Source organism: Aegilops tauschii, chromosome 1 (genome assembly GCF_002575655.3).
Source record: "Aegilops tauschii subsp. strangulata cultivar AL8/78 chromosome 1, Aet v6.0, whole genome shotgun sequence".
Taxonomy (NCBI): domain Eukaryota; kingdom Viridiplantae; phylum Streptophyta; class Magnoliopsida; order Poales; family Poaceae; genus Aegilops; species Aegilops tauschii.
The window spans coordinates 303,273,127-303,288,148 of record NC_053035.3 but is presented as its reverse complement, the minus strand read 5'-3'; the positions used below and the strand labels follow the sequence as shown (position 1 = coordinate 303,288,148).

Below are 15,022 nucleotides of genomic sequence, written 5' to 3'. Positions count from 1 at the left end.
ATAAAAATATATTTTATACCATATTATATAAACATATATAATATATTAAAATAAAAATGAGACTAACACAGATGTTTTTATTCGGAAAAACATTGAGTACTCCTAATTAGTTTTTTTAGACAGGCGTCCACCCACGCTGAAAACTCTTTAAGCACCTTGTGACCAGCGCAAATAATAATTTGTAGTTATGGGTACGTCAAGAAGACGGGCTAAGCTCGAGCTTGCTACAATTCGGAGGTGTTTTCTTTTCCACCTAATATACATCCTTATCCTCACAGCACAGTGGCACCGTACAATTCCTCTCACTCTCTCAAGCTTTCTCATGTCTGCGCCGCCTCCCGTCAATTGACGACGTCCCGCATCCTCCACTCGCCTCCACGGTGCCGACTGACCCCCCTATCCCCGCCATCTCTCCTCCATGTCGCGCGTCGAGCTTGTCCTAACTTCCCTCGACGACTTCACCTGCATCCCCCACTCCCCGCCACGGTGGCTCGATTGGTTTGATCCACCGCGGTACGGCGTGCTTTACGCCCAGATCTGCAAGGCGTCGGTTGCTGGGGGCAGAGGGCGACATGAGTTGCGGAGGTGTGTGACGTCGTTTACAGCGTTGTCGCTTCTTGCTGCGTGACATGGCTGTAGCGCTCGACACGTCGGTAGCAGCGCACAGGCGCGCTGGTGCGGTAGAGCGCGACGATGAAGCTGGCTGCACGCTGGGCGCGTAGTCTGGCCGTGGGACACAACAGCTTGGTGCAGATTGCGCTGGTCGGCTTCCTGCTTGGAGATGTAGGAGTGAGATGCACGACACGACTCAAGGATGATGGCTGCTGTGGACACGACAACTTGGTGCGGTAGCTGTCTGGCTACCTGACGCGAAGCTACACAACCATGGATTTCTCAAAAGGCTTTTATAGTATTTCTTTATGGAGGAATTTCTCGAAAAGCTTTTATATTTTTTTATGGAGGGAGTACGCATTAGCCGAAGCATTTCAGATTGAATGTTTTCTGAACTTCACAAGTCTACTACTAATTGATGTTGATATAAACAAATTGGGCAATGCATGTCACTGAGCAAGTACAACATGACAGTGATTTGATAAGTACACATGACAATCTTTCAACATAAGCTTCGTAGAGATTAGCTTGAGGGAGTACTACATTGCAAGTTTGATACTCCCTCTGGTAGTCTGGTTCCAAATACTTGCCGCAATGGCATTTTTTGAAAACCCCCTCCACAGTTGTCCGACATAACTCGCACTCCTCGATTCCCCTCCGACACCACACTCTGCTCCATCTCCATTTTCTCTCTGCCTGCTCGCCGGCCAGGCCACGCCGCCGCGCCGCGCAGCTCCACGCCGCCGCGCCATGCAGCTACCCCGAGCCTCCTCCCGGTGCTCTCCCCCGCGCAGCTCTTCCTCCGGACCTAAAAGTCACTTCTTTCCATCTCGATCTGGAGGGCATGGGGACGAGGGCGGCAACGAGCGCGCCTGTTGCCGCGGTGAGCTCGGTACTCTTCGGCAGATCCCTTCCCCAGACTCCGCTCCCGACGAGAGCTCATTGCTGGGGCTTCCCCCCATGGACGAGGAGGACGACGAGTGCTGCCTGGCGGAGTTCTTCCGGCTGCTTCCTGGAGCGGTCCAGGGAGATGGGCAGCTCTCCTACTGCTGGTGCGGCAGTTCTGCCCGATGGACTTCTTCCAGCAGTCCTGGGCTGCATTAGCTGGTGGTGGCAGGGCTTCATCGAGCGGAGCTGCAAGTACAGAGAGCAGGTATACTTGTACAAGTACCTTTGTGACAGTTGTGTTCTGAACTCTGTTTCTGTAATTCACCATTTGCAATGCGTGTTGATGTTGGAGTATGTTGTTGGTGTTCAAGTACAGATTGTTGTGGAAGAATTTGCAATGCGTGTATACAACAGTAATTCATCATTTTGCAAGCACAGATAGATCAAATGATGTTCATGTTCAAGTACTCTGTTGCTGTCGATGTTCGAATATGTTGTTGCTGTTGACGGGATAGATATGCTCAATTGTTTTTTTATGTAATTACCTGTGCTCTCGTGCTCATAATTAAAAATCCAAGGTTAGTGGTATCTGAAAAATAAAGCATTGTGGCTACTGGTTAGTGGTATCTGAAAATAAAGCTTTTGTAGACCTCCATTGTATCTTAAAAAGCTTTTGTAGACCTCTGTTATGTTGAAAAAGTTGTGATTAAAAATGGATGTTTCTGTGTACTCCTACAAGTCAAGATTGTACTCCTATAGGACAAGATTGTACTCCTATTTATATAACATGCAGCGCTTGCATACTTGCTCACTGTTTATATACTCTTTGCATACTCCTGTTTATATACTCTTATTTGGAGTACTTAGGATTCTTATATCAAGATTGTAGACTGATTGTACTCCTGTTTTTATAACTATTGTTGATTTCAACATGAGATGAAATAGCAAAATCTGTGATGCTGCTGAAGATAGAATTCTTATATCAAGATTGCAAGATTGTTTTCATTTTTTAGAAATACTGTTGTTAATGTTTGACTGCTTGCATTTCCAGCCTGAAGATAGCTAGTATCTTATTTACAATGATGCACTTCATGTGTTAGAATTGCATAATCAGTAGCACAGTACTTCTATCTAATCTATTCATTGTATCTACACATATGTTTATTCATTCTATGACTCTGGTTATCATATTTTGAGCAGATCTGATATAAGAGCTCCTGCAGCTGTTATAGTTTTTTATGTGCAATATTTAATCTGAAGATATTCTATATTATATTAAACATAGTTCTTGCAGCTATTATAGTTTTTGTACCATAGTTTTTGCAGCTGTAATATGTAATCTTTAATCTGAAGATGTTCTATCTTATAGTTTTTGTACAATAGTAACCTACATGTATGCTTATTCATTCTATGTTTTTATTGTCCATAGTTTTTGAAATGAGCTCTTGCAGCTGTTATATTTAATCTGAAGATATTCTCACTTATATTAAACAAATCTGTTTTTTCATTTAGGGATTTTATGTGGAGCAATTTGACAGACTGCTTCCCAAAAGAGATGGGAAACAATGGAACCTTCGACATGCACATAAATCAATGGAACCTATGTAAGTGCTTTCTATTTACTTCTCCCTTAGATATGCACGGAAATGAAAGGAATATTCGAAGATAAAGAATTTAGTTGTCCCCAATCTAATAATTATTACACCCGCGGAGAAGAGAAAGATCCAACGATGTTCATACCTAGATCCACTCGTTTTACTTCTTGATGTTCCATGGTTATCAATGTAAATCACATCTATATTGAAGTTTCGCATATGAAACAACTTCCTGATTTACAATTAAATGTACATTTACAATGATGAATGTTAAGCATCGGATATGTAATCAGAAAGTCTGGGAACCAAATTTTAAAATATGACATGTACATACTGTTTGTACAAGTTTAGCCTGAAATAGCTCCAAGAACTTTCTGATTTACCATTCCAAAATATTGACTCACAATAATAAACTTTCTCACTCGTAGTGATACCCTCTAGGAAATATGTAGTCCCCAATTAATTCCTACTGATATGTACATATTGTTCTTTCTGATCACATGGCATGGAATACAATGTTCACAGGCAAACATAGCTACAAAAACATATCAGTATATGCTTTGATAGTGATAGCTTCAAGTATTTCAGAAAATAAACAACATACTGACCAAATTATATTAAGAAGTAAACTGTACAAGATTCAGCTTACCTTATGCTTGGAAAGAGCCTTTTCAATCATTTTATTGGTTCATCTGTCTCTAGTAAGGCACAAGCCAATTTCCCTCTATTTGTAGTCTGTAGAAATCCCAGCGTAAGGTTGAGCAAGCAAACAACTCACATATTGATGGAAATGATTTAGAAATTATATATTTTAGTAAACATGCCTGACCTGTAAAAAGTCATGGGTCTTTCTCAGTTTTGTAGTGCAGAGCTCAACAACTGAAACTAAAAATACATGTTGGGTCGACACAAGCTGAAACATGGCTTAAAGCACATCACATGAAACATCAGTCTATCCTACGCCATTTGAGTGTGGTGGCGCTGAAGGTTGATAATATCACTTCGGAAGCACATAAGCTAATTTCAATCCTTTGTCAAAAGCCAAAATAAAGGCAACCACATCACATCCCATGAGATAGAAGATTAAAGAACTTACCATCAAGATGGAAACCGGGACGGGTTCTCCTTCGTCAGATGTTGGTAGACGACGTAAAAATCAGGGCATGTCATACTATGCCTCTAATGCGTCGGACATTACCAAACGAACAATGGAGGCTTGGCCAGTTCACGAACCCATGGCGTCCACCCCTCGTCGACTCTCGTTCCTTCGCCGGCATCATGGGTCAGGCATCAACGACAGTCCCCCATTGTTGTTGAGCAATGCCTCCAACGTCACAACACCAAAGTTGCAAATTGTCTTGATTCGACTACAACACAGAAAACATCATTCAAATGGCAGATTATAAATATGCAAGAGAAATTATATTGCGCTATCGCATATATCAGACAATCTCTGTCTTCCCCTTGCTGCACACAACAAAGAATGCTAAATTTTGATCGATGCCTTGAGTTAACCGATGCCCTGGTAAATAGATGACCGCAATCCAAAATCTGTACCTGTTGAACTATCATTTTATAAGCACCTCCTGTAAGAAGTCTCCAATAGAAAGTAATGTTACTGATGGTTAGGTAAACCTGAACGACATAAAAATCAAGATTGTACTATTACTGATAGCTAGCTAACATGAACCACAAAGAACTTTAAAATAACCTTGTTTAATTAGCTGTATCTCCTCGAACATTGAGCAGCTCCACACGGGTGCCTCCCCTCCATCTAGGTAGATAGATTGCCAGTAAAGCGGACCGATGTGCATCGTATCATATTGTTCTAGTCATATATAGAACCAATATAGATTATTACATAAAAAATGGCATATCTCAATCGGACCAATTTATGCATAGATGGGGGTAAATTAATTGGATAATCAAGAAACGTGACAGAGAGATTCAATCACTAATTGTTCCCCTGCACAGAGAAGCAATTGATCTACTAATGCATGGCAGAATGTATGTCTTGCCCGAAATCAACATAGGAAGCTCTTTTTCTTTCACCAAACTTGAAACATCAAGTGTACCCTACCTGCATACAGAACAAGACCAAGATCAACACATGCCTGTAAAATCATAGACCACCAAATTTGATTCAAACACAACAGAAAAAGGAAGAGCCGCCAAGTCAGGCCGCAACCGCCTGGTTGTAACTGTTGCTGCTAGCGGACGTGTGTAAGAGGAAATCAGGCTGCCCCAGCTATATGTTGAATTGCACGTTTATTACCAAAACAGAAATTACATATTTTCTATTTGATCAGCAACCTGCTTGGATCGTCATGAAATGCCTTGTGGACATAAAAAAAAATACATATCAATTTCTTTATGAAAACTGAAAAGATCTTCGTCAGTCAGGTGTATAACATCTTCTGGAAACTTTAAGTTTCCTCAAGAAGCTTAGCTTGCCCAGAAGGCATGTAAACTGCTAGTAACTCAGTTTGCTTCAGAATGGATTCTAACTTAAACTACAGGTGAGGCATGAAGGTATAGACAACAACTTAAAAAATTCCCCAGACCAACACTAAATAAATGGGTGACTTGCAGAAATATGAGCCGTTGAGGCATCAGATAAACTTATTTTGCTAGGGGGACAGTACGAATAGCAGTAGCAGGTAGACTTGGCACAACTGGAACCTGCTTGTCGTGGAAGGTGCTCGTGGTACCTGAAACAGCTCCACCCTTTGGAGGACTTGTGATCGACCAGGCGTCAGGCCTCTAGGAACAGCGGGTTCTCCTCCGTGATAACCAAAGCAGCTTGGTTTGGTCAAAATCATAAATCAGCGAGAATCAAAGCGCGCATCAGTCTGAACCCTCGGCTAGCTCGCATTGCTGCTTCCTTGCCGAACTTGGCCTAGAGTCCAAGACACTCGTATTGAGTCTTCTGGCAGTGATTCCTTGCGCAGCTCCTTTCTCCTCTGGGTCATGTGAGCCCGGGTAGCAGTAAGCATATTTTGCACAAGCAGCGGCTTAACCAGCAAATGCACAACAGGAGCAGCACACATATCTGGCAAGACATTCAGCAAGATCTAACACATAAACACAACATGCGTTTTGTAGTTCAACTCAATGAAAAGGACATGGCTTGAGATTTATTACCGCAATGGGATGGCAGTCCGGCTGGATCTGGTTGGAGCAGGCACCGGAGACCTTCCAGTGTAGGCACCGACGGTGGCAATCGCCGCACGCCCCTCCTCCTTGAGATCTGACCATGGATCAACGGATCTGTGGGAGGAGGAATCCCGGCTCGGCATCATCGCCGGGAAGGACTGAGAGGACCTCCTTGAGATGAATACGACACCCTTGGCGCAGGATACACGGACGCGGGCACCGGCCGCCGTACATGCGGAAAGATGGATATCACCACGCCCCCTGCCTTGACCGATCACTAATGTAGAGGGGGTCAACGACAGGCGGATCTGGAGCGTCGGCGGTCGGGAGGCCGCGGCCGTCGTGGCGCCGATGGAGACCCATGATCGGGCGTCCTCGCAAGGGAGGCGGTGGTGCGTGCAGAAGAATCTGGTGGGTTTGATGTGGCGTTCTGGACAGCGGCGGCTCGGCGGATCCTCAACGCGATCGGCTCCGTCTCCTGAAGTGGAGGACGGCGGCGAAGGGATGGAGCGGCAGGGGCGAAGGGATGGAGCGGCGGCGGCGCCGAACGAGTAGGAGGCCTCGCTCGTAGCGATCGCTGGTTTTTTTTCGTAGGTTTTTTTTCAGCCCTTTTTCTCTGGTGCGACTGGAGGTCTGTCCTTGGATCGACGGACGTGGAGGGATCGCTGGGTTTTTTTTGGTCGACGTGTCTACCTGCGAGGTGGAAGGGAGGACGAAAATAAAAAGAAGGTGGGACTAAAATTAACCGGCGGAGACTACCAACTCAGAGATTAGGAGTAGAGATAAAAAGTCGCCTTATATAATCTATCTACTGGTAGTAAGACTACCCACAGTGGGAGTAACATAGGTAGTAACATCACACATATCTAGGTTAAATAGATGACGTGACATGCAATAAATGAAGAAAGAGATGAAAGTGGTAACATAGCTAGTTACTACTAGTATGAGTAACATCACACATATCAAGGCAAGATGTGTCTATAGCCTAATAAATGAAGTGCTCCATGTTACCACGCATATGTTACTTCCCACTATATAGAGTAGTAACATATACTAGTAACATGGGGATGTTACTACCCATTGTGGCTAGTCTAAGAAAAAACGCAAACGGCCGTCCCCAACCGCCCACCCCGACCAAATTCCCCTCGAGGGTCGCCAAACTCACCAAGCAGCCACGAGGCGAAGCTGCCGCCGCCACCTCCTCCAGCCCTAGCCGCCTCCGTGACCTGAGCTGCCCACGTCCTTCCCGCCACCCCCGGGATCTCCTCTCAATTCCTCTAGGGCGTACCCTCCTCCGGCGCCGCCGTGCACCTGTTCCCATCCAATGGGCCGGTCGAACCGCAACAGCCGCACGAAGAGACGTCCTCAGGATTCTTCATCTCCACCACCACCGCCGCCTCCTCCTCCTCGTCTGGCTCCCTTCCCACCACATTGTTGCGGCCAGGTGTAATCTGGCGCGCCTCGGTCATCTTCACCTATTATTACCATTTTTCTCAACATGGTCGAGATTTAGCTTACTCAAATGGCAGTGTGCACGTTATTTATCATTGTTTTCGCAATTCTTTCTTCACCTATTGCCCTTAACCTTGCTGGCTCATTTTAGGCATGGTGCTGATAACAATGATGGACAAGATAGAGGTGAAGGTGCTGCTGTCGCTCGTCAACACAGGTGATTCTTTCACCAATATGCCTCCCCTTGCCTTTGATGTTTTAGTTTCGTGTGAGAAGTACTATACGGTCACGTTTGGTTGAAGTCACTCACTTCGAGTTCGCGGAATTCTGAATGTTTCAGTTAGATTGTCGGTATAAGTATAACATGAAATTTGTATGTGGGGCTGCTATATACATAATGGGTGAAGTACTATCAAGTAGTCTTTCTGTAAACACTTTGTATTCTATTTGTCGATAATTCTCTTGTAAGAATATGTGTACTCATTTATCAATAGGATACTTATATGATTGATTATTCTCCTAAAATTGTTTGAAACCATCTGCAATCTGTTTCAGTTCTAATGATGGTAGTGATGATGATGGGGATATCGGAGATCCTTTTCTTACCGATAGATTTGGAAATTTGACAAGTTGGAGGTTGAGTGATTTGGAGGCAGCAGCGGAGAATCATCTTGAAGATGGAGAAAGTGAAACAGAGGTAGAAGAAAAGAAATATTCCAAAAAAGAAATGCTAAAGCGTGATGCTGACCGTAAGAAACAGTACATGGCATATGCTTTACAGAAATATAACAATGATGAGGATCTTGCTGGGGTTTGTCTTCTTTCCATTTAAATTTGTAATTTTTTATTTTGAGCACATTCCACTGTTTTAATCTGAGAAATATTTTCAGGAGATGCGTTTTGTGTTTGATGAAAGTAAAGACGAAGTTTTCATTATTGAAGGAAACATGAACTCCTATGAACACTTCAACTTTACAGCTAAGCAGGCTGGTTCCACTGTTCTATTTTTTGCTGAAGTGTGATCCCAGACGAAGGAGAACTGTGTAATGTTCTTTGCTGCAAGCCTTTGGATTCTGATGACAATGGTATGCTTTCTTAATTGTACGTGGCTACTAGTCATATAGTAGTGCCATATAACGGGTTGCATGAAATATGCTGCTTTGCATTTACTAATATGTTAGGAACTGTTATTTTGATGAACTGCTTTGCCTCTAGTTTGCATAGTCAATCTATTTATATGTACTTGCCGTGCTTGGATTGGATTTGTTAATCTTAAATATGTAAAGCCATACAAAGTGACTCCTTCAGTAGTAGTATTACTATAAGTTGATTAATATAAATAGCTGAGCAAGTTTTTGTGTGTAAATTTACTACTGTTGTCTGATGTTTTGTCATGTGGTGATCAACATACAGCAGGTGTGGCGTAGATGGTTAGGTCTCCTAGATCTGTCACACCAGTTGTTGTTTTCATATCTAGTCAGGATATGTATCTGATTGGTACTCTACTTGATTTGTTCTTAGGCAAGAGCCTTACATAACATTGAATCCCTGTGCGTGTCAAAAAAATAGATACAGTTATATTTGTATTCGAGTAGAGTCTTGCCTTAAGCCATCCTTCACATAAGGAAGCAATCACCATGGTTTGAGTCTGTTATCTTCCCGTATCTGTTTGCCGGTGATGACACTTCCGCTAGCGTCTGGCCGGTCCTCAAGCTCCTACTGGCGTGGGATAGGCTCTCAAATGAAGGAGCCATAACACCATGGTATTGGAGAGCATTATGTCTTGGCTTTGTGTTACAATGATCCGTGGACGTCGCATGGAGCTCTGGCAGAAGTAACAGTAGGGTACCGCCCCTCAGCATCAACAGCAGGTGCAGGAGCGCATTGGCTATTTGGTCACCTGGATGGCACACTTCGGAGTCCATTGCCAAATGTTCCAGTTCACCGCGCACCGGGCTTGAATAAGGCTGTTCCCCTGAATCCAGTTGACCTTTGCACTGTTCCAACATCTCGAGGCAAAAGGGCATTCAAAATACAAATAGTCACGTGTCTCAAGTATCCCCGAGCTGCAAAGAACACAATTAGAATTGGAGTCTAGGTGCCAATATGCCCTCTGATGATTATAAATATCTGGTGTGCAATCTGTCCATAATCAAAGCCAGGCAAAAACCTTATGCTTGGGCAAGCACTTGCTCTTCCAAATCTTGGGGAAAATATGATCTACTTGAAGACCATCAAACAGAAATTTATAGAAATTAGCTGCAGGACTTAGCAAAACTAACCCTGAGCCCCGTAGCCTTAGCGAAATCATCCAAAGTATTCATGAGAATATGCATCCGACCAGATGAACCATTCATGATAACCAAGGTATCGTCTGCATATTGAACTATTGGAAAATCATGGCCGGGGATGTCAAGAGGAGCAGAGTTATATCCTGTTATATCCTGTTAACATTCTGGTAATAGAGGAGAACACAGAGTTATATCCTGTTATTCTTGTTAACATTCTGGTAGTACTATGCACATGTGCGTGTTCTCTTACTTTTAGGAAATACTCCCTCCGTCCCATAATATAAGAGCGTTTTTGGCACTACACTAGTATAAAAACGCTCTTATATATGGGACGGAGGGAGTAATAATATGCATTGGGAAGTCTAGGATTTTACAATTCGAAAACCTAAGCATCCAGCATACATTATATGAAAGTGCTATGTATTTAGCGAGATAAGCAAGAGCAATCAATCTATTTTCTCTGGCTATTCTCATTTCAACCCGCTGCCCAATTGTGTAGTCATGCCGTCTATCTTCACACGGTAGATATGATGTTGTAGATCAAAGTTTTGTAGCTTATTACTAAGTCATAAACTTAATATATTATTATGATTCATATGCTTCAAATCATTCTCTCTTTTGTCATGTTATTGAAAAATGAAGTCAATATTTTTGTTTTTGAAGGACATTGCTTTGGTTGTAAGAATCAAGGTTCTGTGGACTTGAGGCATCCAGCTGGCGAAAGTTTGTATGTTGGAGGTCATGTGGATTGCGAGTTCCCATTTATGTGGGATAGTATCAGTGAGGTACTGTAAATCAAGTGACATCTTTTTATCCTGCTGTTTTCTTGCTACATTTTTTCTATATACTGCATATATTTGGTTGTATGTGTAGGACATGTATAATACGTATATTCATTTGAAATTGTATTTCACATTTTCAGGATGACTCTGATTGAGAGGGAAGATATCCTAGATGGCCATAAAGAATGTCTGATGGGGGCGTTGGTCTTCTTCTGTTATTCTCCAAATTTTAACGTCTATGTGGTGCCACTTTTATTTGGAGGGCGTGTATAATACGTTACACTAGCTATAATTACTTCCAAATTCCAAATTCATAAGGCACGAACGTTCTCTCATCTGTCTTGCAGCGTGACTGGGCTGCACACCGTCCGATCGGGGTGTGATCGCGCAGCGGCGGTGATTGGGACGTGACGAGTTAGTAATGTGTCATGCATTGACTGGGTCGCGCTAATCTCCTGTCAAGGATACTACTTTTGGTATTCATACGTTGCTTGTATAATAAATGGTGTTACTTTATCAAAAAAAAGGATACTACTTTTGGTATTCATACGTTGCTTGTATAATAAATGGTGTTACTTTATCAAAAAAATATGCTGCTATGCAACTATTCATGGATCCTCTACCCTGCAAAAACAAAAAAAACCATTCATAGATCCTTGTTACTCTTGTCTTGCGGAAGTATTCCAAAGAAAGTGACGTTTTTAGACATGTCTTGCGTCAAAATTTGGAACCATTAACCCGAAATATTATTTTAAATGTTTGCACTTGAGATTTATAAATCTCATGCATAGTTTGTCTTGAGAAATATTTCTGAAATATTGTTATGCTATATTCTGGGCAGAGAGACGGAAAGAATGAGAGAGCTAGGGGACGATCGTCCTCAAGAGATAAGGCAGGAAACGAGTGGCTCGGAAGGAAGCAGTGCATGGTCCCCACTAAAACGATGTTCCAGAAATCATCTGGGTGATTTCAAACGTTTTTACCCGCAAAAAAAAGATTTCAAACGTTTTCCAAATAAATTTTCAGGCGACTGAAAAATAGCAAAAGAGATATTTTGTAGTCTATTTAGGTATATGACGTAGAAATCGTATTTAGACAACTGATCTCGGCAACAAAATCCACAAGTTCTACAAGTAGTGTTTTGCAATGAAATCCATCCAAGACCAGGTTGATCAGGAACTACAGGTGACGTAGAAGAGCAAAGGAGACGGGTTGATCCATGAATGGAGACCCCCTTGATCTTATTGGGGAAACGTGCGAATTGTGACGTTTTTTTTTCTCTCTAGAAGGGCTTGGAGGGGAGGTTGTGGTTGGCGAGGAAGTGCTTGAAGAGCTCCAGCGCCTGCTCGGGCAGCGACGTTGGCACCATGTGCCCGGCTCCTCTCACCGTGACAAATGTCAGGCCATCGTACACCACACTCCATCCACCAACCTGCAACCAACAAACGCATCAGAACAAGAACGTCACACGATGTAACGTGTGAGATAGTGTCATAAGATCTGATGAGATTAATTAGCAGCCAATTAGGGGCTACTTGTCGATGGGATTCTCCTGCTCTTTTGTTCAGTTATCCAATTAATTAAAACAGTAGTGGTACCTGCTTGTGACTGAACCATGGCGACCAGTCCTCCTTGATGGGCAGGCCGAGCTTCTTCAGCGTGTACCTCGTCGACGTCGTAGGGATCCTTGCATCCGTGTCGCCGCTGAAAATCCATATGCGAAGCCCTTCCTCCGCGAGCTTCTTGACGATGGGGACGACCGTCATGTCGGAATCCTTCCACACAGCGTTGATGCTATTGCTGAAAAGAAACACCACACAAGCAAAACTGTATAAATTCAGCTATGAAATGGGTACACAAAAACACAATTCTGAGCCCAACAGGCAAACTCAGCTAGGTGAATAAACTTACCGGCAGAGAACGTAGGGATACGGCATTCCCGTGGTGTTGGCATGCAGAGCCCTCTGCACGTCCTCACGGTTCAGATACTCCGTGGCGTACGTCTGCGTGCATGGATCGAAGCCCATTGGCATCTTGAGGAGATCAAACTGTGTGCATGAAAAATCAATCACACTGTTCGATCAGACCGAGGGGGGAAATAAGTGGCTGAAAATTTTGAAGCTGAAACCAAGGAGGATGCTTTGCTTACACGGCCGTTGGTCTGTCCGACTCCGATGTTCGCCGAGGATGAGGCGTTCAAAGCCGGGTACCCGAGGTCGCAGTAGGGGGTGTAGAGGCTGTAGACGTCTATGAGTTTGTAGAGAAGAAAGAACTCGCTCAGTGCCGCGTCGCACTCCGGAGACAGGATCTCCATGCTGAAGTCGCACGACTTGAGGAAGGCGCTGTAGAGCGTGTCGGAGATGATGGCGTGGTGCCACGCCGAGTCCACGATCCCCTGCAAGTCTGTGTCCCCGTCCATGTACGCGTTCCCGATCTAGAATCAGAAGAAGAAGAAAACATGATCAATATATACTAGTGAAATTTTGAGGGAGTGAACTGGATATCAGCGTATGTACCAGGATGCCTTTGAGGTTTATGTAGTTTTCTTTGGAGGCCTTCTTGTTCTCCTCCACGATGGCATTCGCTAACTGCGGAATGTAGTGTCCTAGCGATCGAGTGGCAAGAAATTATAATGAGCAAAAGTCAGATCATGAGCAAAATTATAATGTACAACTATGAATAAGTTGGCAGCTTAATTTTGTGAGTTATAGAACTCCTCTGGAGTAGCTATCTATGAATAAGTCGGCAGACCTGCGTAGCTCTCTCCAGCTATGTAGAACTCTTTCATTTTGTGCTGGGGGAACCTCTGAAACCACCTGACGAGGAAAGCATATGAACCGTGTGCTGCAAAGGACGAATGAAATGTCATGTTATCTTGGGAAGAAATCCCTTCATTGTTTGGATAGAAGAGGAAACGCATGTCTGTCCTGCGTACCTGTGGAATTGTCTCCCGGTGGATCTATTTCGAAAGACGTGTTCGTGTATGAAAATCCAACACCCGCTGGAGAGTCCAGGAACAGCAAGTTGGCAGCTGAAAGTTCACCAAACAGTAAGCTATACATGCTTCCATAGTTTTATTGTTATTATGGTAAATATAGGCCTACTATGATTACTGCATATGGCATGTTTTTTTTTGTGGGGACATATGGCATGTTATTATTGACTTGCACTTGCCTTGGTTCCAGGCATACGGGTTGAGCTCAAGCTCAGGCACTTCTTTCTTCACAAGAAATGGCCCGAGCTCCTGCGCCTGCCCAAACCCTACAGAAGAACAGCCAGGTCCTGCAAATTTTGCAAAAGCACACGATGTACGGCTACATTACATACATCTTCCACCCACGAAGTTTTCTGAATTTTCAAGGCAAAATACAGTTAGTTAGTTAGTTAGCAACCTCCATTTAACCATAGGACAAGTGGCTTATCATCAGGTTTCTCCGTAGCCTCGAAGAACCAGTAGAACAGTGCCTTGCCGAGGTGCTCGTCGGTCGTGACGTACCCGGAGTAGTGTTTGAACGCATATGAGTAGCTCGGCGCCCCCGGCAGTGACGCGACACGGTCAAGCTCTTGCGCGGCCATTGTGGCTGCATCAAGGCTTGCTGTTGTACTGTCAGGCCGTGCTGCAGCTGCACAACAGAGTGCCAGTGCAACAGACACAAGTAGCAAGCAGGGTAAGGTGGAAACCTCCATGGTTTAAGGTTTGTTAGCTCCTTTTGCTCGGGGTTGTGGGAAAGTTAGGCATTGGAATGAAGTATTTATAGTACAGAGACAGTGTGTGTGGAGTGCAGAGACAACTGACAAGTAGATCGAGTCCTTGGCCGGCATCAACCTTTTCTCGTTGGCCTGATTCTCCCTCTTGCTCAGAATTACATGATTAGAGCAACTCCAATGGGCCGACCCAAACGGACGGCGATTTCGTCTACTTTTTGTCCGTTTGAGTCGGCCAGACGGATAAGGATGCCCGCTTTCACATTTGGTTCGGCGCGTGCGCCCAACGCTGGTCTGAGACCCATTTTGACGGCGCCAAAAAAAATGAACAAATGCATATTAAAAAAAGAAAAAACAACATTAATTAAACATTAAAGCCGGCCACGAAGGCCGGCGAGAGTCCACGCGTCCACATTTGCATTAAAAAAAAACCCAGCCTAAACTACGAGGCGGCGGCGTCGTCGTCGTCCTCGGGGTCCGTGAGGTCGATGAGCGTCGGCGCCGGCCCGGCCCAGGCGAACGTCGTGTTCCAGAGCGCCGC

General features: G+C 44.0%; 1 protein-coding gene, 1 long non-coding RNA gene and 1 pseudogene across 3 annotated transcripts; 1 reads left to right on the top strand and 2 right to left on the bottom strand.

The window, feature by feature from the left end:
* The first annotated feature begins 962 nt into the window (after positions 1-962).
* LOC109756265 (uncharacterized) lies at positions 963-11,333 on the top strand (annotated as a pseudogene).
* On the bottom strand, positions 1,764-6,923 carry LOC109756266 (uncharacterized). 2 transcript variants are annotated; one of them, XR_005773007.3, is made up of 5 exons: positions 6,240-6,923; positions 5,807-6,147; positions 3,925-5,175; positions 3,745-3,830; positions 1,764-2,000 (listed from the first exon to the last, which is right to left on the bottom strand). It is a non-coding gene; the product is annotated as an uncharacterized lncRNA (long non-coding RNA). The 2 variants fall into 2 exon arrangements; XR_002231198.4 differs by lacking the exon at positions 1,764-2,000 and having other exon boundaries at positions 3,332-3,830; positions 6,240-6,921.
* Positions 11,334-11,608: 275 nt separating the features above from the next.
* LOC109756264 (serine carboxypeptidase-like 34) lies at positions 11,609-14,352 on the bottom strand. Its single transcript, XM_073496562.1, has 9 exons — positions 14,169-14,352; positions 13,951-14,058; positions 13,712-13,807; positions 13,528-13,620; positions 13,293-13,381; positions 12,926-13,210; positions 12,688-12,809; positions 12,375-12,576; positions 11,609-12,208 (listed from the first exon to the last, which is right to left on the bottom strand). The coding sequence occupies exons 1-9, from the start codon at positions 14,350-14,352 to the stop codon at positions 12,059-12,061; spliced, it is 1,329 nt and encodes a 442-aa protein (XP_073352663.1). The 3' UTR covers positions 11,609-12,058.
* Between the last annotated feature and the right edge of the window lie 670 nt (positions 14,353-15,022).